The sequence below is a fragment of the Anguilla rostrata genome, chromosome 11, assembly GCF_018555375.3.
Source record: "Anguilla rostrata isolate EN2019 chromosome 11, ASM1855537v3, whole genome shotgun sequence".
Classification (NCBI taxonomy): Eukaryota; Metazoa; Chordata; class Actinopteri; order Anguilliformes; family Anguillidae; genus Anguilla; species Anguilla rostrata.
The window spans coordinates 238970-258812 of record NC_057943.1 but is presented as its reverse complement, the minus strand read 5'-3'; the positions used below and the strand labels follow the sequence as shown (position 1 = coordinate 258812).

Genomic DNA, 19843 nt, shown 5'->3' with positions numbered 1-19843 from the left:
CTCTCAGATGGCCTGTGAGCGTCTCCAGGACCCACACAACTTCAGAAACACTGTGAGCTAACCTGGACCCACACAGCTTCAGAAACACTGTGAGCTCTCCTGGACCCACACAGCTTCAGAGGCACTGTGAGCTCTCCAGGACCCGCACAGCTTCAGAAACACTGTGAGCTCTCCTGGATCCACACAGCTTCAGAGACACTGTGAGGTCTCCTGGACCCACACAGCTTCAGAGGCACTGTGAGCTCACCTAGACCCGCACAGCTTCAGAAACACTGTGAGCTCACCTGGACCCGCACAGCTTCAGAAACACTGTGAGCTAACCTGGACCCACACAGCTTCAGAGGCACTGTGAGCTCACCTGGACCCACACAGCTTCAGAAACACTGTGAGCTCACCTGGACCCACACAGCTTCAGCTAAGAGACACTGTGAGCTCTCCAGGTCCCACACAGGTTCAAGTCTCATTACATTAACTTGTTTTAATAACTCTCAGGCCATTCTACCCATATAGCGCCCTTATGGTCTGCATCACTCAGTACAGACGCTCCTGCCCTCCTGAGTTAGTTTCAATGATATGCATGCGCGTGAATGTTGGGTGTGCGACAGGTCATGTGACAAGTCGTGAGGACACGCGGTACCTGGAAGTCTGTGAAGGTGATGTGCCAGTTAGGTGAGGTTCTGCGGTGCCCCTCCTCGCCGGGCCCCCCCTTGCCGTGCCCCCCCTCGCTCGGCAGAAGCAGTGAGTCATATTTCTGCACGCTGCTGACGCGCTGGCAGTGGTAGGAGTGTGTGGCGGGGGCGTAAATCTCCGGGGCGTGGAACGTGGCCTGGAGCTGCCGGTGGTAGAGGATCTGCACGCTGTCCAAGGTGAACCACGTCTGCTCTGTGGACTCATAGAAGATGTTGGACATCTCCAGCCTGTGTGTGAGAACCGCAGAGAGTTTGAGTGCGTGTGTATGAGAGAGAGAGAGTGTGTATGTGTGTGTGAAAGAGAGAGATAGAGAGTGTGTGTGTTTGTGTGTCACGCACCTAATGACGAGTCCCTTCAGATTCTCCACGTCTCCAAAGTTCAGAGACAGCCTGCATGCAGACACAGGTTAGACACAGCAGTCAATCAGGGAATCACCCCTGTACCCCAGAACACTGTATAGGTAACATCCCATAAGCACACACTCATCATCCCATAAACACACACTCATCTATAAACGCACACTCACTCCATAAACACACTCATCTATAAACACACACTCACTCCATAAACACACACTCATCTATAAACACACACTCACTCCATAAACACACACTCATCTATAAACACACACTCACTCCATAAACACACACTCATCTATAAACACACACTCACTCCATAAACACACACTCATCTATAAACACACACTCACTCCATAAACACACACTCATCTATAAACACACACTCACTCCATAAACACACACTCATCCCATAGACACACACACTCACTCCATAAACACACACCTCATCTATAAACACCCCTCATCCATAAACACACACTCATCATAAAACACCACAGACCCACCTACATCCATAAACCACACTCATCATAACGCACACTCACCCAAACACACTCATCTATAAAGCACACTCACTCCATAAACACACTCATCCATAAACACACACTCATCCCATAGACACACACACTCACTCCATAAACACACACACTCATCCCATAAACACACTCATCTGTAAACACACACTCATCCCATAGACACACACTTATCCCACAGACCCACGCTAATCCCATAAACTCACACTTATCCCATAGACACACATGAATCCCATAAACTCACACTAATTGCACAGACACACACTCATCCCACAGACTCATACTTATACCATAGGCACACACTAATCCCATAAACTCACATCAATCCCACACAGACACACACTCATCCCTTAAACTCACACCAATCCCACAGACACACACTCATCCCATAGGCTCACACTTATCCCATAGACACACATGAATCCCATAGACTCACACTAATCCCATAGACTCACACTCATCCCATAGACTCACACTAATCCCATAGACTCACACTAATCCCACAGACACACACTCATCCCATAGATTTACACCAATCCCACACACACACACACACCCCACAGACACACACTCATCCCACAGACACACACTCATCCCATAGACACACACTAATCCCATAGACTCACACTAATCCCATAAACTCACACTCATCCCATAGACTCACACTAATCCCAGACACACATTAATCCCATAGACTCACACTAATCCCAGACACACACTCATCCCATAGACTCACACTAATCCCACAGACACACACTCATCCCATAGACTCACACTAATCCCACAGATACACACTCATCCCATAGACTCACACATATCCCATAGACACACACTAATCCCATAAACTCACACTCATCCCATAGACTCACACTCATCCCATAGACTCACACTAATCCCACAGACACACACTCATCCCATAGACTTACACTCATCCCATAAACTCACACTAATCCCACAGATACACACTCATCCCATAGACTCACACGTATCCCATAGACACACACTAATCGCATAAACTCACACTCATCCCATAGACTCACACGTATCCCATAGACACACACTAATCCCACAGACACACACTCATCCCATAGACTCACACTCATCCCATAGACTCACACTGCTCTGTCTCTGCTGCAGGTGGAGTCTGTGGTGTCCACGGACGCGGCGGGTCCGAAGGCTCGCTCGGTCAGGTCCACGGCGGTGTGGTTGCGGTAGCTGACGGCTAGCTTGCGGGCGCGGAACAGGATGCACGTCCTTCCGCCAGGGGACACGCTCAGAGGGGGGTAGGGGGCCGAGCCTGTCTGCAGCAGCCTCCGGTTCCATGTGGGTGGAGTCCTCCAGTGGCTCCTCCCACCTGACTGTGGGCAACAGCGAAAGGACGGAAGGTAAAATCAGCCAATCAGCCTTCATCATTCTGCCCTCGTTCCTTCTGCTGCAGTCAATGCAGCCAGAGAGGGGTCAGAGTGGGGTCAGAGTGGTGTCAGAGTGGGGTCAGAGTAGGATCAGAGGGGGGCACAGTGGTGTAAGAGTGGGGTAAGAGTGGGGCCACAATAGGATCAGAGGGGGTCACAGTGGGGTCACAGTGGCATCACAGGTCGGTCAGAATGGGGCTGTACCTGCAGAATTCTGTTGAGAGGGTGTGGGGAGTTGCTCTCATGGGGGACACTGTGGTCCTCACTGACCTCTGCATCTGAACCCCAAAAAGAGACACACAACACGCATTAATCCGCCACTGAAGTGCACAGGACAATACCAGCAGGAAAACTGTAATAATGCGTGTTCCAGGGCTGCTGGTTGGCTGGGTGGTGGGCTTGTGCTTGGAACAGCCACATGTGGGATCGGTTCTGGTGAAAAAGATGACATTCTGAAAGCTGGATGCCCAGAATATAATCAAAAGCAGAAGGTAAATATCAGTTGCTTTTTTTTAAATTATTTTTTTTTAAACTTTTTGTATAAAAGTATACAGTGAGTTCCATCATGTTAAGGACCAAGAAATATATATTTTTTTGCTTTGGCTCCGTACTCCATAATTTTAGATTAAAGTGCACATTCTCAGCTTTTACCATATAGGAATTACAGCACTTTTTATACATAGCCCCCTGTTTCAGGCCACCATAATGTTTGAAACATACAGTATTGATGTCATGTAAATGAAAGTAGTCATGTTTAGATCCTTTGCAATGACTGCTTTAAATCTGTGACCCATAGACATCACCAAGTGTTACTTTCATTTACATAACATCAATACTGTATGTCTCAAACATTATGGTGCCCTGTAATGGGGGGGGGGGGGGCTATGTATAAAAAGAGCTGAGAATGTGCACTTTAACCACAAGTTTGATTTAAAATCTAAAATTGTGGATATGTCTTTTTTCCTGAACATTATGAAGCTTACTGTATAATTTCAGAGAAACACAGTGTCAGTCCTCTGTATAAGAAGCTGTCAAAGAAATGATTTTACTGTTGCAATACTCAGGCAGACTGCCAGCATCAATCTAATACCTACATTGTCTCATAAAGCTTCTGTGTAACTCACCCCCCCTGATGCCAGCCGCTGGGGATGGGGGCGTCGTTGAGCTGCCAACATAAAAACAAAAGATAAATTCAACACAAATTTTATCCCCAAAAGTTCTTGAACACAATGCTACTCCATAAATACAACACCAAGAAAAACAACAACAACAATAAGGAGAAGATGAAGAAGTGGAAGTAGAGGGAAAGGGAGAGAGTATTTCCTGCTTTGGTAGCTGTTGTGGAGCTGTGGAAAGGGACAGAGTACTTCCTGATTTGGTAGCTGTTGTGGAGCTGTGGAAAGGGACAGAGTACTTCCTGATTTGGTAGCTGTTGTGGAGCTGTGGAAAGGGAGAGAGTACTTCCTGCTTTGGTAGCTGTTATTGAGCTGTGGAAAGGGAGAGAGTACTTCCTGATCTGGTAGCTGTTGTGGAGCTGTGGAAAGGGAGAGAGTACTTCCTGCTTTGGTAGCTGTTGAGCTGGGGATGCAGAGGTGCTCGGTGTGCAGGGCTGGGGATGCAGAGGTGCTCGGTGTGCAGGGCTGGGGATGCAGAGGTGCTCGGTGTGCAGGGCTGGGGATGCAGAGGTGCTCGGTGTGCAGGGCTGGGGATGCAGAGGTGCTCGGTGTGCAGGGCTGGGGATGCAGAGGTGCTCGGTGTGCAGGGCTGGGGATGCAGAGGTGCTCGGTGTGCAGGGCTGGGGATGCAGAGGTGCTCGGTGTGCAGGGCTGGGGATGCAGAGGTGCTCGGTGTGCAGCAGCACACCCGCTCAGACCCGCTGCAGCTCTCATGTTTCACCCACGCAGCCGCGTTACCGAGCAACAGCCGTGTGCTGCAGCGTGCAGCCATCGCACTGCACATGCACTGCACCGCACACGCAGCCATCGCACTGCACACACCGCGACACCGCACACGCAGCAACGCACCGCACGCACACGCAGCAACGCACCGCACGCACACGCAGAAACGCACACGCAGCCATCGCACCACACACGCAGAAACGCACACGCAGCCATCGCACCACACACGCAGCAATGCACATGCACACCCACACCGATGATGTAGCATCACACACACACAAACGCCTGGAACGCGCATTCTCAGCAGTACTTCTCTAATCACCCTCCCCCCACCCCCCATGCAGTTATCCTTCTACAGACTCCCAGCAGCTGTAGCCTTACCTCTCCCGCAGGCTGGGGGGCTGGGGGGCTGGGGGTGGGGGGGGGGGGTAGCCTTACCTCTCCCATGGGACGGCGCGCAGGAGGGGGGGCAGAGGCAGACACAGCAGCGCAGGAAGCAGGAGGAAGTGCGTGTGCTTTGCCATCGAGTCGCGCAGACGTTTGTGCCTCAGACCACGTCTGACTCATTCTCTGCCTGGAGAGCGCATCAGCAGCCTGACGGACAGCCGCAGCAACCAATAGGCAGGCAGAGAGAGGGAAACCATGGGTCAACGTCACTCTCCCTCTCTCTCTGCGTCTCTCCCCCTTCCCTCTCTCCCTCTCTCTCCCCCTCTCTCTGTGTCTCTCCCCCCCTCCCTCTCTCCCGTCTCTCTCCCCCTCCCTCCCCCTCCCCCTCTCTCTTCTCTCCCCCCTCTCTCTCTCTCTCCCCTCTCTCTCTGTCTCCCCCCCCCCACACTCACACATACACACTACAGCACACACAGATACATGCACACACACACAGCTTCTGAAAGAGCATAAACCCAGAGAATGTGTGTGTTTACCCTTCCTCTCATCTGAAAGGTGTGTGTCTCTGTGCAGGTAACCCTGAGGGAGGCTCAAGGGCAGCCATCTGCAGCCCTGTACCCCCCCACCCCCCCCCATCCCCCCCAGCCTGGCCCAGATCCACACACAGCTGCTTCAATCTGTGACATCAGCAGCCTGGGGTGTGTGTGTGTGTGTGTGTATGAGTGTGAGTCTCTGTGTGTCTGTGTGTGTGTGTGAGTGTGTATGTGAGTGTGAGTCTGCGTCTGTGTGTGTGTGTGTGTGTGTGTGTGTGTGTGTGTGTGTGTGTGTGTGTGTGTGTGTGTGTGTGTGTGTATGTGAGTCTGTGTGTGTGGGGGGTGGGGGGATTCTCTTTGTAATGGCTGCTGAGTTCTGATGGAAAATCAGGGGAATCACTTTCCCTTCCATTATTTCCCACACAACCCACTCTCTCTCTCTTCCTCTCCTCCTTTCTCCCCCTCTCCTCTTCTCTCCTACTATCCCCCTCTTCTTCACTCTCACTCTTCCCCTCTCTGTTCTCCTTCCCCCTCTCTCTCCTCCCTCTCCCTCTCCCCCCTTTCTCTCCTCTCCCTCCCCTACTCCCCCTCTCCTCCTTCCTCTCTGCCCCCCCCTGCTCCCACCCTGTGCTGGCTGATGAATGCAGCTATGTGCAGCTGTACTGAAGAGAACACGTTTCTGCAGAATGTCTGAACACTGAAAAAGGTGTTAAAAAGAGAGAGATCACAGAAAAGCCATTCAGCCTTGAATACGGTTATGGAACAGAGCATTATATTCAAGATGTCTTTATTTGGCATTCTTCAGTACTCTCATACATTAGAACGAAATGCCGTTTCTCCCAGCCCAACAGTGCACATATAAATATACAATCTACTATAAAACAGTCTTAATTAACTAAATACATATACGGTTAAAAAATAGCAAACTGTTGTCCTTTCTTTAAAAAAGTGTATTAAAATTGCACGTATACACAAGAGTGAATCCCCAGTGTGTTTATAGTCTGGACAGCCTGCATAGTCACTGGAGTGAGTGACTATGGTGAGGGGGTTCAGGGGTGAGTAAGGGGGGGTAGGCATGCTTGTGGTGGGGGGGGGGCGGTGTTCATAGTCTGGACAGCCTGCGGAAAGAAGCTGTTGAGAAGCTGTTGAGGGAGGGGTGGGTGGGGTCCGTTATGATGTTGGAGGCTCTGTGGGCGCAGCGCTGGTGATAGATGTCCAGCAGGGAGAAGAGGCAGGCAGTGATGCAGTAGAAGGTGGTGAGGGCCGGAGTGGGGAGACTTGCCTTCTTCAGCCTCCGGTGGGGGTGGAGCCATTGTTGGGCATTCTTTACGACTGTCGTGGTGTTAGTGGTCGAGGACAGGTCGTACGCCAGGTACACCCCTAGAAACTTGGTGCTGCTGACCCTCTCCACGGCAACGCCATCGATGGTCAGCAGGGGGTGATGTTGTGTGCGGGCTCTACTGAAATCCACAACCATCTCCTTGGTCTTATTGACATTGAGGGAGAGGTTATGACTTTCACAGCACGTTGTCAGCTGCTCCACCTTCTCCCTGTATGATGATTCCCTGCCGTTGCTGATGAGACCCACCACTGTCGTATCATCAGCAAACTTGATGATGGGGTTGCCGCTGGATCTGGCGGTGCAGTCATGGGTCAGCAGGGTGAACAGCAGGGGGCTCAGGACGCAGCCCTGCGGTGAGCCCGTGCTTACCAAGGTGGTACTTGATGTGTGGCTGCCAACCTTGACTGTCTGCTGCCTCTTTGTCAAGAAGTCCAGAATCCAGATACAGGTGCCAGTGCCCACGTCCAACACCCTCAGCTTCTCCACCAGCTGTTGTGGTATGATGGTGTTAAACGCAGAGCTGAAGTCGATGAAGAGAATTCTGGCATAGGTGTTCTTATTTTCCAGGTGGGTCAGAGTGAGGTGGAGTGTGGTAGATATTGCATCGTCAGTGGACTGGTTAGCTCGGTATGAAAACTGTGGGGGGTCCAGGTTTATGGGGAAGCGGGCCTTGATGTTCTGCCTGACAAGCCACTCGAAGCACTTCATCACTGTGGGAGTCAGGGCCACAGGGCGGAAGTTTCTCATGCGGGATGGCTTGGACTTCTTGGGCACGGGTATGATGGTGGCGCTCTTGAGGCAGGTGGGCATCACTGCTTGGTTTAGTGAGGTGTTAAAGATGTCCGCAAAAACATCCTTCAGCTGTTCCGCGCAGTCTTTGAGAACGCGCCCATGTGTGTTGTCCGGTCCGGCAGCCTTGCGGAGGTTGACCCTGGAGAAGGCCCTCTTCACACTGGCTGGGGACAGCTGGAGTACCTGGTCGCTGGGTGGTGGTGGGAATTTTTGTACCGGAATGTTGTTGCTAGCCTCAAGCCATGTACAGAAGTCATTGAGTTGGTCCGGTAATATAATAAGATAATCACTGTCTTCTGAACAAGGTTAATCCCCCTCCCTCTCATATATTTTCCCCAATTCAATGCCAGTTACAATACAGTTCCTTTATCCATAAGCGCCATAATTTTTTAAAAATCAGCCTTGAATCCACTCTTCCAGAGCAATCCAGATTATCCAAATATTTGGCATCAAATCCATCCTAATTTTTTGCCTCTCAACTTTTAAAAACACAAAAACAACATTTAAACTCACATAAAGGTAGGATTTTATCACCAAAATCAAATCCCAATCTGAGGATCAGAATCTCATTTATCCTTTTTGAAAAACCCAATTATCAGATTTAATCCAATCCGATTACTGATATCCTGTCAGATAAATTTAGAAAAACTGGGCCCTGAAGTCTATTGATCTGTTGAGCCTATTGATCATTGATCATCTCTGTGGAAGGCTGTTGACACAGCTGGCTTAGTGTCATCTGGTTTATATTTTTGGCACACCACAGGTGTGACCCCACAGCACTGCACAGATAGCAGGGTTCACACACCCTTATGCACCGAAGGGCAGTGCACAGATAGCAGGGTTCACACACCCTTATGCACCGAAGGACACTGCACAGATAGCAGGGTTCACACACCCTTATGCACCGAAGGACACTGCACAGATAGCAGGGTTCACACACCCTTATGCACCAAAGGGCAGTGCACAGATAGCAGGGTTCACACACCCTTATGCACCGAAGGGCACTGCACAGATAGCAGGGTTAGCCTGTGGTCCACAGTTAGCCTAGGTGGGCCTCTGAAGGGCTGCTATGAAAGTCGCTCAGGGCTTGACAAGGTTCTTGGAAACTACCAGCTGATAACAGATGCCTTTGTCTTTACATACAATCTGTCAGCACAAGAAATTCTGATGAATTTCACATGCAATTCAGTCAGGATCCCTGCTCTCACACACACTCTCTTTCTTTCTCACACACACACACACACACACACACACACACACTCTCACACTCACTCTCTCACCTACTCTCCCACACACTCTCAAACTCACATTCACACTCTCACATATTCATTCTCTCACACTCACACACACTGACTATGTTTGGCCTTACATTGTTCAGACATATTTTATTGTTTATTTAATATACAAATGTACAATTTGAAGACCATATTGTCACAATATTAACACATCATGCAAGACTGTAACATTCCTCATGGTAATGGGAAAACTGCTGAAGTGTTTCAGAGACCACACACTGAACACAGGACAGGCACCACAAAACAGCAGAACACCGCCTCACAACATCACTATATACACGTGTGTATGTGTGTGTGTGTGTGAACATACACGGCACAAATGTTTCAAAAATTATTTGAAAAATAATACTGCTATTGCTCTCAATGTATTGAAGTGAGATTTAAGGGATCTGATCTGCGGCCTCACCCTGGACTCAGACTATTCTATAGATCTAGAAAAGGAGCCAGTGCAGAATTACACTTGAGGCCACTGAAGCTTGGCCTGTTGAGTTTATAAAAGAGCATAAACATGCAGCTTTGTGCTGGGGCTGTATACCCATCAGTCAGAGCGTTTCCTGTCCCTGCAGTAAGTCTTGCGGCCTGTAGGAGGAGCCAGAGTGACATTCCTGCCAGCTGCCAGCTTTAATGACAGCTGACCCCTTTAACAAGCTGTAGAGTGGAAGATGGAATTGTTGCTGATTGTTGTATGACTATGACATACTTTCCCATTTAAAACAGTCAAACTTACAGTGAACACGTACCACTAAAAACAACAATGAACATCTAATGGACAAACCAGTGAGCCAGTAACTGCAGCTAAAATCATGTTTGGCATTTTGTGTCTGTGCTATTGTCTCTAAGAACACTTTGGAGAAATGGCACTGGCACAGGAGCCAGGCTGTGGCTCTCTGGCCCTTGGATATGAGCTACACACGGCCATGTGCTCAGCTATTACTGAGTGAGGCCCTGTAGCAGGTCATAGATGCAATGTCCATGGGTTCAACTCTGAAGGGTGCTACACTCTCAGCAGTTCATACTGATTTATGGCTATGATCTGGACTGCGTGCAGCTACATATTAGCATGGCTGCGCTTTTTGGATGCATTAGCATGGCTGAGTTTTGTGTAGCGGTTGCATTAGCATGGCTGCATTTTGTGGATGCATTGGCATGGCTGAGTTTTGTGTAGTGGATGTATTAGCATGGCTGTGCTTTGTGTAGTGGTCACATTAGCATGGCTGCGCTTTGTGTACTGGATGCATTAGCATGGCTGCACTTGGTATAATGGTCACATTAGCATGGCTGAGTTTTGTGTACTGGATGCATTAGCATGGCTGCACTTGGTATAGTGGTCACATTAGCATGGCTGCGCTTTGTGTAGTGGATGCATTAGCATGGCTGTGTTTTGTGTAGCGGTTGCATTAGCATGGCTGTGCTTTGTGTAGCGGTTGCATTAGCATGGCTGTGTTTTGTGTACGGGTTGCATTAGCATGGCTGCATTTTGTGGATGTATTAGCATGGCTGCACTTGGTATAGTGGTCACATTAGCATGGCTGTGCTTTGTGTAGTGGTCACATTAGCATGGCTGCGCTTTGTGTACTGGATGCATTAGCATGGCTGCACTTGGTATAGTGGTCACATTAGCATGGCTGCACGTGGTATAGTGGTCACATTAGCATGGCTGCGCTTTGTGTACTGGATGCATTAGCATGGCTGCACTTGGTATAATGGTCACATTAGCATGGCTGCGCTTTGTGTACTGGATGCATTAGCATGGCTGCACTTGGTATAGTGGTCACATTAGCATGGCTGCGCTTTGTGTAGTGGATGCATTAGCATGGCTGTGTTTTGTGTAGCGGTTGCATTAGCATGGCTGTGCTTTGTGTAGCGGTTGCATTAGCATGGCTGTGTTTTGTGTAGCGGTTGCATTAGCATGGCTGCATTTTGTGGATGTATTAGCATGGCTGCACTTGGTATAGTGGTCACATTAGCATGGCTGTGCTTTGTGTAGTGGTCACATTAGCATGGCTGCGCTTTGTGTACTGGATGCATTAGCATGGCTGCACGTGGTATAGTGGTCACATTAGCATGGCTGCACGTGGTATAGTGGTCACATTAGCATGGCTGTGCTTTGTGTAGTGGTCACATTAGCATGGCTGCGCTTTGTGTACTGGATGCATTAGCATGGCTGCACTTGGTATAGTGGTCACATTAGCATGGCTGCACTTGGTATAGTGGTCACATTAGCATGGGTGCGCTTTGTGTACTGGATGCATTAGCATGGCTGCACTTGGTATAGTGGTCACATTAGCATGGCTGCACTTGGTATAGTGGTCACATTAGCATGGCTGCGCTTTGTGTAGTGGATGCATTAGCATGGCTGCACTTTGTGTAGCGGTTGCATTGGCATGACTGTGCTTTGTGTAGCGGTCACATTAGCATGGCTGAGCTTTGCGTTTGTGTAGCGGTTGCATTAGCATGGCTGAGTTTTGTGTAGTGGATGTATTAGCATGGCTGTGCTTTGTGTAGTGGATGCATTAGCATGGGTGCGCTTTGTATAGCAGTTACATTAGCATGGGTGCGCTTTGTGTACTGGATGCATTAGCATGGCTGCACTTTGTATAGCAGTTGCATTAGCATGGGTGCGCTTTGTGTACTGGATGCATTAGCATGGCTGCACTTTGTATAGCAGTTGCATTAGCATGGCTGTGCTTTGTGTAGCGGTTGCATTAGCATGGCTGAGTTTTGTGTAGTGGATGTATTAGCATGCCTGTGCTTTGTATAGTGGTCACATTAGCATGGCTGCGCATTGTGTAGCGGTTGCATTAGAGCCCAATGCTCCTTTTCATTTTTTATTTTTACTTTGTTGAACAAAAAGAATGAGAACATTTTCCATGCTGGCACATGTCATTACTGAAGAGCTGGAGAGAGGCGGCGTTAGCTTTGTACTGTGCTGGTATGGGACAGGGTACATGGCAAGTTACACCTGAGAGCATCCAATGAGAACACAGCACAGTCAGCCCAGAAACACCCCTGCACAGTACCACTTCTGATCCCTGACCTTTGTAGTTGACTATGTGACTATGACTACAAGATATTGTTACTGTAATTTTCATACTAACTGCTATATTCATGATATACACATTTATGATAATCATAATTCTTGCTGTTATACTAACTGCTATATGCATGGTGTTTTGCACATTACTGTGAATAATTGGCACGTTTTGACCTTTAAAAGACAGACAGCTGTAATCTGCACCTTGGGTAAATTCTGATGAAAGCACTTTTAGAGCGGTGAGCCAGCCTTGGACAGGACATCCTGTCTGTTCGGCCAGTCTTTCTGAAACTGCCCCGTGCTCTGTACTTTTAGTATATAAACACATACACAGAGTATTTACAAACTGCATCACTATTATCAGTGAGTTGTGCAATGAGTCGGGTAAAAAGCCCATTGTGAATTTACCATCACTGTGTTGGGGGGCGGGGGTGTTAGTTGTAGGCTGTGGGGTAGGGTTGGGGGGATGTTAGTAGTAGAGTGTGGGGCAGGGTTGGGGGGGAGTTAGTTGTAGGGTGTGGGACAGGGTTGGGGGAAGGGTTGTTGGTTGTAGGGTGTGGGGCAGGGGAGGGGGGTGTTAGTTGTAGGGTGTGGGACAGGGTTGGGGGCATGTTAGCTATACGGTGTGGGGTAGGGTTGTGGGAGTGTTAGTTTTAGGGTGTGGGACAGGGTTGGGGGAAGGCGGGTGTTGGTTGTAGGGTGTGGGTCAGGGTTGGAGGAGGTGTTAGTTGTAGGGTGTGGGGTAGGGTTGGGGAAGGTTGTTTAGGTGTGTGCAGGGTTGTGGGACAGGGTGGTTGGTTGGGGTTGCAGAGGTGTTAGTTGTAGGGTGTGGGACAGGGTTGGAGGAGGTGTTAGTTGTAGGGTGTGGGACAGGGTTGGGGGATGTTGGTTGTAGGGTGTGGGCAGGGTTGGGGGTGTTGGTTGTAGGGTGTGGGTAGGGTTGGGGGGGTTGGTTTGTAGGGTGTGGGGCAGGGTTGGGGGGTGTTAGTTGTAGGGTGTGGGGTAGGGTCGGTGGTGGTGTAGTTGTAGGGTTGGGGGGGGGGGGTGTTGGTTGTAGGGTGCGGGGCAGGGTTGGGGGGGGGGTGTTGGTTGTAGGGTGTGGAGCAGGGTTGGGGGGGGGGGTGAGTGGTGAGGTTGGTTAGTGTGGGTGGGGCAGGTGGGGGGTGTGGTTGTAGGTGGGGGTAGGGTTGGGAGGTTGGTTGTAGGGTGTGGGGCAGGGATTGGGGGTGTGGTTGTAGGGTGTGGCAGTTGGGGGTGTTGGTGTAGGGTGGGGTAGGGTTGGGGGGTGTTGGTTGTAGGGTGTGGGAAGGATGGGGGTGTTGGTTGGTATGGGTGGTGGTGTGGTTGTGGGAGTTTGCGGGGGTGTTGGTTGTAGGGTGTGGAGGTGGGAGGGTTGAGGTGTGGTGGTAGGTTGTTGTAGGGTGTGGGGTAGGGTTGAGGGGGTGTTGGTTGTAGGGTATGGGGTAGGGTTGGGGGGTGTTGGTTGTAGGGTGTGGGACAGGATTGGGGGGTGTTGGTTGTAGGGTGTGGGGCAGGGTTGGGGGGTGTTGGTTGTAGGGTGTGGGGCAGGATTGTGGGGTGTTAGTTGTAGGGTTGGGGGAGAGGGGTGATAGTTGTAGGGTGTGGGGCAGGGTTGGGGGAGGGGGTGTTGGTTGTAGGGTGTGGGGCAGGGTATGTGTTGGGGTGGGGCAGGTTGGGTTTGGTTGTAGGGTGTGGGACAGGGTGGGGGGTGTTGGTTGTAGGGTGTGGGCCAGGGTGGGGGGGTGTTAGTTGTAGGGTGTGGGGCAGGGGTTGGGGGTGTTGGTTGTAGGGTGTGGGGCAGGGTTGGGGGGTGTTGGTTCCGGGTGTGGGGCAGGGTTGGGGGTGTTGGTTGTAGGGTGTGGGGCAGGGGGGTGGGGTGCTAGTTGTAGGGTGTGGGGCAGGGTTGGGGGGTGTTGGTTGAGGGTGTGGGGCAGGGTTGGGGGTGTTGGTTGTAGGGTGTGTGACAGGGTTGGGGGGTGTTGGTTGTAGGGTGTGGGGCAGGGGGGTGGGATGCTAGTTGTAGGGTGTGGGGCAGGGTTGGGGGGTGTTGGTTGAGGGTGTGGGGCAGGGTTGGGGGTGTTGGTTGTAGGGTGTGGGACAGGGTTGGGGGGGTGTTGGTTGTAGGGTGTGGGGCAGGGGGTGGGGTGCTAGTTGTAGGGTGTGGGGCAGGGTTGGGGGGTGTTGGTTCAGGGTGTGGGGCAGGGTTGGGGGGTGTTGGTTGTAGGACAGGGTTGGGGTTTGTTAGTTGTAGGGTGTGGGGCAGGGTTGGGGTGTGTTGGTTGTAGGGTGTGGGGTAGGTTTGGGGGGGTGTTGGTTGTAGGGTGTGGGACAGGGTTGGGGGTGTTGGTTGTAGGGTATGGGGTAGGGGGGTGTTGGTTGTAGGGTTGGGGGAGGGGGGTGTTAGTTGTAGGGTGTGGGGCAGGGTTGTGGGGTGTTAGCTGTAGGGTTGGGGGAGAGGGGTGATAGTTGTAGGGTGTTGTGGTGGTGTAAGGTTGGGGGCAGAAGGTCAGAGGGGTATGGAGAAGATGAGGCGTTTGCTGCTTTTGTATCCATGAGCAGGTGGGATTGTGAGAGAAGGGAACGTCTCTGCAGTCCGCTAATGATGACCACCTGTGGGAAGCAAGGAGGAGCCATTGCTGTGTGTACCAATAGCATGCTAAAGACAGAGTATGCACCAATAGCACGCTAAAGACAGAGTGTGTACCAATAGCATGCTAAAGACAGAGTATGCACCAATAGCATGCTAAAGACAGAGTGTGTACCAATAGCATGCTAAAGACAGAGTATGCACCAATAGCACGCTAAAGACAGAGTATGCACTAATAGCATGCTAAAGACAAACAGAGTGTGTACCAATAGCATGCTAAAGACAGTGTACACACTAATAGCATGCTAAAGACAGAGTCTGTACCAATAGCACGCTAAAGACAGAGTATGCACCAATAGCATGCTAAAGACAGAGTGTGTACCAATAGCATGCTAAAGACAGACTGTGCACTAATAGCATGCTAAAAACAGAGTCTGTACCAATAGCATGCTAAAGACAGAGTATGCACCAATAGCACGCTAAAGACAGAGTATGCACCAATAGCATGCTAAAGACAGAGTGTGTACCAATAGCATGCTAAAGACAGACTGTGCACTAATAGCATGCTAAAGACAAACAGAGTGTGTACCAATAGCATGCTAAAGACAGTGTACACACTAATAGCATGCTAAAGACAGAGTCTGTACCAATAGCATGCTAAAGACAGAGTGTGTACCAATAGCATGCTAAAGACAGAGTGTGTACCAATAGCATGCTAAAGACAGAGTATGCACCAATAGCACGCTAAAGACAGAGTGTGTACCAATAGCATGCTAAAGACAAACAGAATCTGTACCAATAGCATGCTAAAGACAGAGTATGCACCAATAGCATGCTAAAGACAGAGTATGCACCAATAGCATGCTAAAGACAGTGTACGCACTAATAGCATGCTAAAGACAGAGTCTGTACCAATAGCATGCTAAAGACAGAGTGTGTACCAATAGCATGCTAAAGACAAACAGAATCTGTACCAATAGCATGCTAAAGACAGAGTATGCACCAATAGCATGCTAAAGACAGAGTATGCACCAATAGTATGCTAAAGACAGAGTGAGCACTAATAGCATGCTAAAGACAAAAAGAGTGTGCACCACTGAACTGTATAAGAACTAGAAGGGAAACGTGGACACGTGGTCCATTCTATTCAATTCGATACTTCTGCATATGGCATCATCGCAAGATGGCTGCCACGGCCCAGAAATAGAATTATATGATGAGGCGGCCATGTATTTCCAATGAGAGTTGTATAAGTTCAACGAACTCGCTCCTGCGCGAATTAGATGCCAAAAGCTCACATTAGAATGGAGGTAGCCAATAGAAGCAGGCAATAACATTATACATTTTTCGAAGGGAACAAAGAAGAGTGCCTCAGTGCAAAAAATATAAAACTGGGCTTACTTCAATGCAGTTCAAGGAACTCTTGTTGGAGGAAGGAATGCGTTTTTAAAAACCCTTTATTCAATTGGCATGAGGAATTTAAAAAAAAACAGGTCTAACGCCAACGCGTTTCGGCCACATCAGCCTTCATCAGGGCGTGAATGACTGTCAAACCGAGGTTCTCTTTATAAAGTTGTCAATAAGGTAATTGATAATGCAAATGATCCATTATCCAATAAACATGCAAACGATGCAAGGCAAATTGCCAAAACAAAGCTAGCTAATTTCCTATAAATTAGCTGCTTATTATAAATTAGCCACTAGCTGCAAATTACTCAGCAGTCATGAAACTGTGCAATAGACACAAGTAGTGTTGCCAGATCAGACTGACAGTTTCCAGCCCAACCACAACGTAGTGTTGTTGGATGCTGTCGACGGGGTGTGCTGGCGGGTGTGGGCGCGAGGAATTGCTTGTTATGCATTCCCCTAATACCGCTAATTAAATCAACCGACAGTAAACTGCATCGGGGAAGCGGTACTGGGACTTACACGGTACTTTTCTGTGCCACTTATTTTGTAATATTTTTTTCACACTATTTTCAAAAACCACCAAATTTAGACAAAAGTAGCCCAAATTCCATCTACCAGCCCAACGCTGTTTTTCTCCGCCCAACGTAATCAAAAGGAGCCCAATTGGGCGGAAACCCGCCAATATGGCAACACTGGACACAAGCTGACCACGTTCACGTGAGAAGTTGCGTTGGCCAATCAAACAATTAACTATGAGCCGTGGAAAAAGTGCCGTTTTGAGAAGGCAGTTTCCCTTCTAGTTCTTAGGTAGTTCATTGGTGTGCACCAATAGCATGCTAAAGACATAACTGCATAGCCTGTTCTCTCTGCCCAGTCAAAAATAACAAGCACAGCTCCCTTCTCTGTCTCTCTCACTCTCGCTCACTCTCCCTCTCTGGTGTATAACCCTTGGTCTTTTGGGTGCTGAGTCACCACCACACATGCCCATGTCTGACCTCACCTGTGTCAGAGAGATCCTGCAGAGAACTACTGAGCGTGGTCCTCTTTAGCCCCTCCCCCATGGCGTAGGTGTCATCCAGACTGCCGCGGCTCAGGTTCCCGCTGCCGCCCTCCTTCCTTATCCCGCCGCCCGGCGCTATGCTGGGCCGGACCACACCCTTCTGCTTTTCCAGCTCCGCTGCATACACACACACAACAGCACTGCTCCAGCAAGGGGATCCACTGCTCCAGCAAAGAGATCTACTGCTGCAGCAGGGGGATATACTGCTCCACCAGGGGATTTACTGCTCCACCAAGGAGATCTACTGCTCCACCAGGGGATATACTGCTCTAGCAAGGAGATCTACTGCTGCAGCAAGGAGATATACTGCTCCAGCAAGGGGATATACTGCTCCACCAGGGGATCTACTTTTCCAGCAGGGAGATCTACAGCTCCAGAACGTGGATCTACTGCTCCAGCAGGGGATCTACTGCTGCAGCAAGGGGATATAGTGCTCCACCAGGGGATATACTGCTCCAGCAGGGGGATCTACTGCTCCAGCAAGGGGATCTACTGCTCCAGAAGGGGGATATACTGCTCCTGCAAGGGGATATACTGCTCCAGCAGGGGGAACAACTGCTCCATTAGGGGGATCTCCTGCTCAAGCAGAGGGATCTACTGCTCCAGCAAGAGGATCTACAGCACTATTCCAGCAGGGGGATTTACTGATCAAGCAGGGGGATCTACTGCACGACTCCAGCAGGGGGATCTACTCTGGGGCCCAGAGGAACACTGTAGCACTGTAATGATAGCCAATATTGTTTATTGTACAATAACTTCAAATAATATTAATACTTTTAGTGGCAAGCCTAGATTTTGCCAGTTTGCTTTGTGTGTGTAACTTGGCATTTTTGTTAGTACTCCTACCAAGTTACAAAGTTCGTTTTTCATCAGATTAAATGTAAAGACACGGGGCAGTGGGCGGAGACACAGGGCAGTGGGCAGAGACACAGGGCAGCAGTGGGCGGAGACACAGGGCAGTAGTGGGTGGAGACACGGGGCAGTGGGCGGAGACACAGGAGAGTGGGTGGAGACCCGGGCAGTGGGCAGAGACACAGGGCATCAGTGGGTGGAGATACAGGGGAGTGGGCGGAGACACAGGGCAGCAGTGGGTGGAGACACGGGGCAGTGGGCAGAGACACAGGGCAGCAGTGGGCGGAGACACAGGGCAGTAGTGGGTGGAGACACGGGGCAGTGGGCGGAGACACAGGAGAGTGGGCGGAGACACAGGGCAGTGGGCAGAGACACAGGGCATCAGTGGGTGGAGACACGGGGCAGTGGGCGGAGACACAGGGCAGTGGGCAGAGACACAGGGCATCAGTGGGTGGAGACACGGGGCAGTGGGCGGAGACACAGGGCAGTGGGCAGAGACACAGGGCAGCAGTGGGCGGAGACACAGGGCAGTAGTGGGTGGAGACACGGGGCAGTGGGCAGAGACACAGGGCAGCAGTGGGTGGAGACACGGGGCAGTGGGTAACTCACATTCTATTCTATACTTCTCCATCTCCTGCACTTCAGCAGTGGACTCCCGCAGGTCGCTGGTGAACCTCTTGCGGTCCTGAGGGTTGGGGGCATTGAAGTTGATGAGAACTTTAATGTCTGCGCCTGGCATGGCTGATGTCAGCCGGATTCCATGAGCATAATCTGGAAAACAGAAAAAGCTGCTTACTTTTTTACCCAGACCTGACAGCATGGTGGGTACTTACATTTGCATTTTAGGAGTTTAGCAGATATGTTAAAAGGTTTTTCTTTCCATGCAGTTCAATTAAGTCAGAAACACTGAGGAAACGCTTTGCAGCGCCACCTATTGGTGAAGTCACAGGGCAGAACACAATCCAATACTTGGGAACAGGGACCTGTCTCATACTGTGGTACAGGGGTTCTGATACTGGGGTACAGGGACCTGTCTGATACTGGGGTACAGGGGTTCTGATACTGGGGTACAGGGACCTGTCTGATACTGGGGTACAGGGGTTCTGATACTGGGGTACAGGGACCTGTCTGATACTGGGGTACAGGGACCTGTCTGATACTGGGGTACAGACGGCCTGCCTGATATGTATAAATCTGTACACAGGGGGCAGTGGGGGTGTCTAATACTTACACTGGTTGTCAAACAGTGCCACCTGCATGCCATACAGGGAGAACGACTGTCTTAAACTGTAAGTCACTGAGTTCTTTTTCTTCTGGAAAATTTTTGTCACCTGAAAACAGGACAAAGGAACAATCAGCACCCGGATTAATACTATAGCAAAGTAAACCACAGGGTGGAGGAGCTGGGGGGGAGGATACAATGCTGTAACTCCGTGAAGACAGGCAGTTCGTACCACCAGCAGGTCGTTGAAGAGGAAGATCTCTCGCTGGTGCAGGCCAAGTCTCTGGGGTCGGTTGGGGTCGGGAACTTCAAACAGTCTGCAGTAGCACACCAGCCTGCGGTGGGGCTGGGACAGGACCTGCGGGGCAGTGGGCGGAGAGACAGGGAAGTGGGCGGAGACACAGGGAAGTGGGCGGAGA

General features: G+C 50.3%; 2 protein-coding genes and 2 long non-coding RNA genes across 7 annotated transcripts in view; 1 reads left to right on the top strand and 3 right to left on the bottom strand.

The window, feature by feature from the left end:
* Nucleotides 1–244: 244 nt before the first annotated feature.
* atp6ap1lb (ATPase H+ transporting accessory protein 1 like b) lies at nucleotides 245–5516 on the bottom strand. Its single transcript, XM_064300337.1, has 6 exons — nucleotides 5328–5516; nucleotides 4116–4156; nucleotides 3196–3269; nucleotides 2696–2937; nucleotides 1029–1079; nucleotides 245–917 (listed from the first exon to the last, which is right to left on the bottom strand). The coding sequence occupies exons 1-6, from the start codon at nucleotides 5411–5413 to the stop codon at nucleotides 566–568; spliced, it is 846 nt and encodes a 281-aa protein (XP_064156407.1). The 5' UTR covers nucleotides 5414–5516; the 3' UTR covers nucleotides 245–565.
* Nucleotides 5517–9313: 3797 nt separating this feature from the next.
* Nucleotides 9314–13030, bottom strand: LOC135235126 (uncharacterized). The gene is made up of 2 exons (XR_010324288.1): nucleotides 10532–13030; nucleotides 9314–10466 (listed from the first exon to the last, which is right to left on the bottom strand). It is a non-coding gene; the product is annotated as an uncharacterized LOC135235126 (long non-coding RNA).
* LOC135235125 (uncharacterized) lies at nucleotides 12762–13775 on the top strand. Of its 2 annotated transcripts, none has more exons than XR_010324287.1 (4): nucleotides 12762–12821; nucleotides 12924–12993; nucleotides 13085–13163; nucleotides 13683–13775. It is a non-coding gene; the product is annotated as an uncharacterized LOC135235125 (long non-coding RNA). The 2 variants fall into 2 exon arrangements; XR_010324286.1 differs by having other exon boundaries at nucleotides 12924–12999; nucleotides 13092–13163.
* Nucleotides 13776–14538: 763 nt separating this feature from the next.
* The window catches only part of LOC135235123 (IQ motif and SEC7 domain-containing protein 1-like), a 27850-nt gene continuing 22545 nt past the window's right edge, over nucleotides 14539–19843 (bottom strand). For all 3 annotated transcript variants that reach the window (XM_064300328.1, XM_064300327.1, XM_064300326.1), the window contains exons 9-13: nucleotides 19657–19782; nucleotides 19434–19533; nucleotides 18812–18973; nucleotides 17291–17467; nucleotides 14539–14903 (exon numbers count right to left, since the gene is read on the bottom strand). In XM_064300328.1, coding sequence (XP_064156398.1) covers nucleotides 14890–14903; nucleotides 17291–17467; nucleotides 18812–18973; nucleotides 19434–19533; nucleotides 19657–19782 — 579 coding nt within the window. In that variant the 3' untranslated portion in view covers nucleotides 14539–14889. The remainder of the gene's footprint in view (nucleotides 14904–17290; nucleotides 17468–18811; nucleotides 18974–19433; nucleotides 19534–19656; nucleotides 19783–19843) is intronic.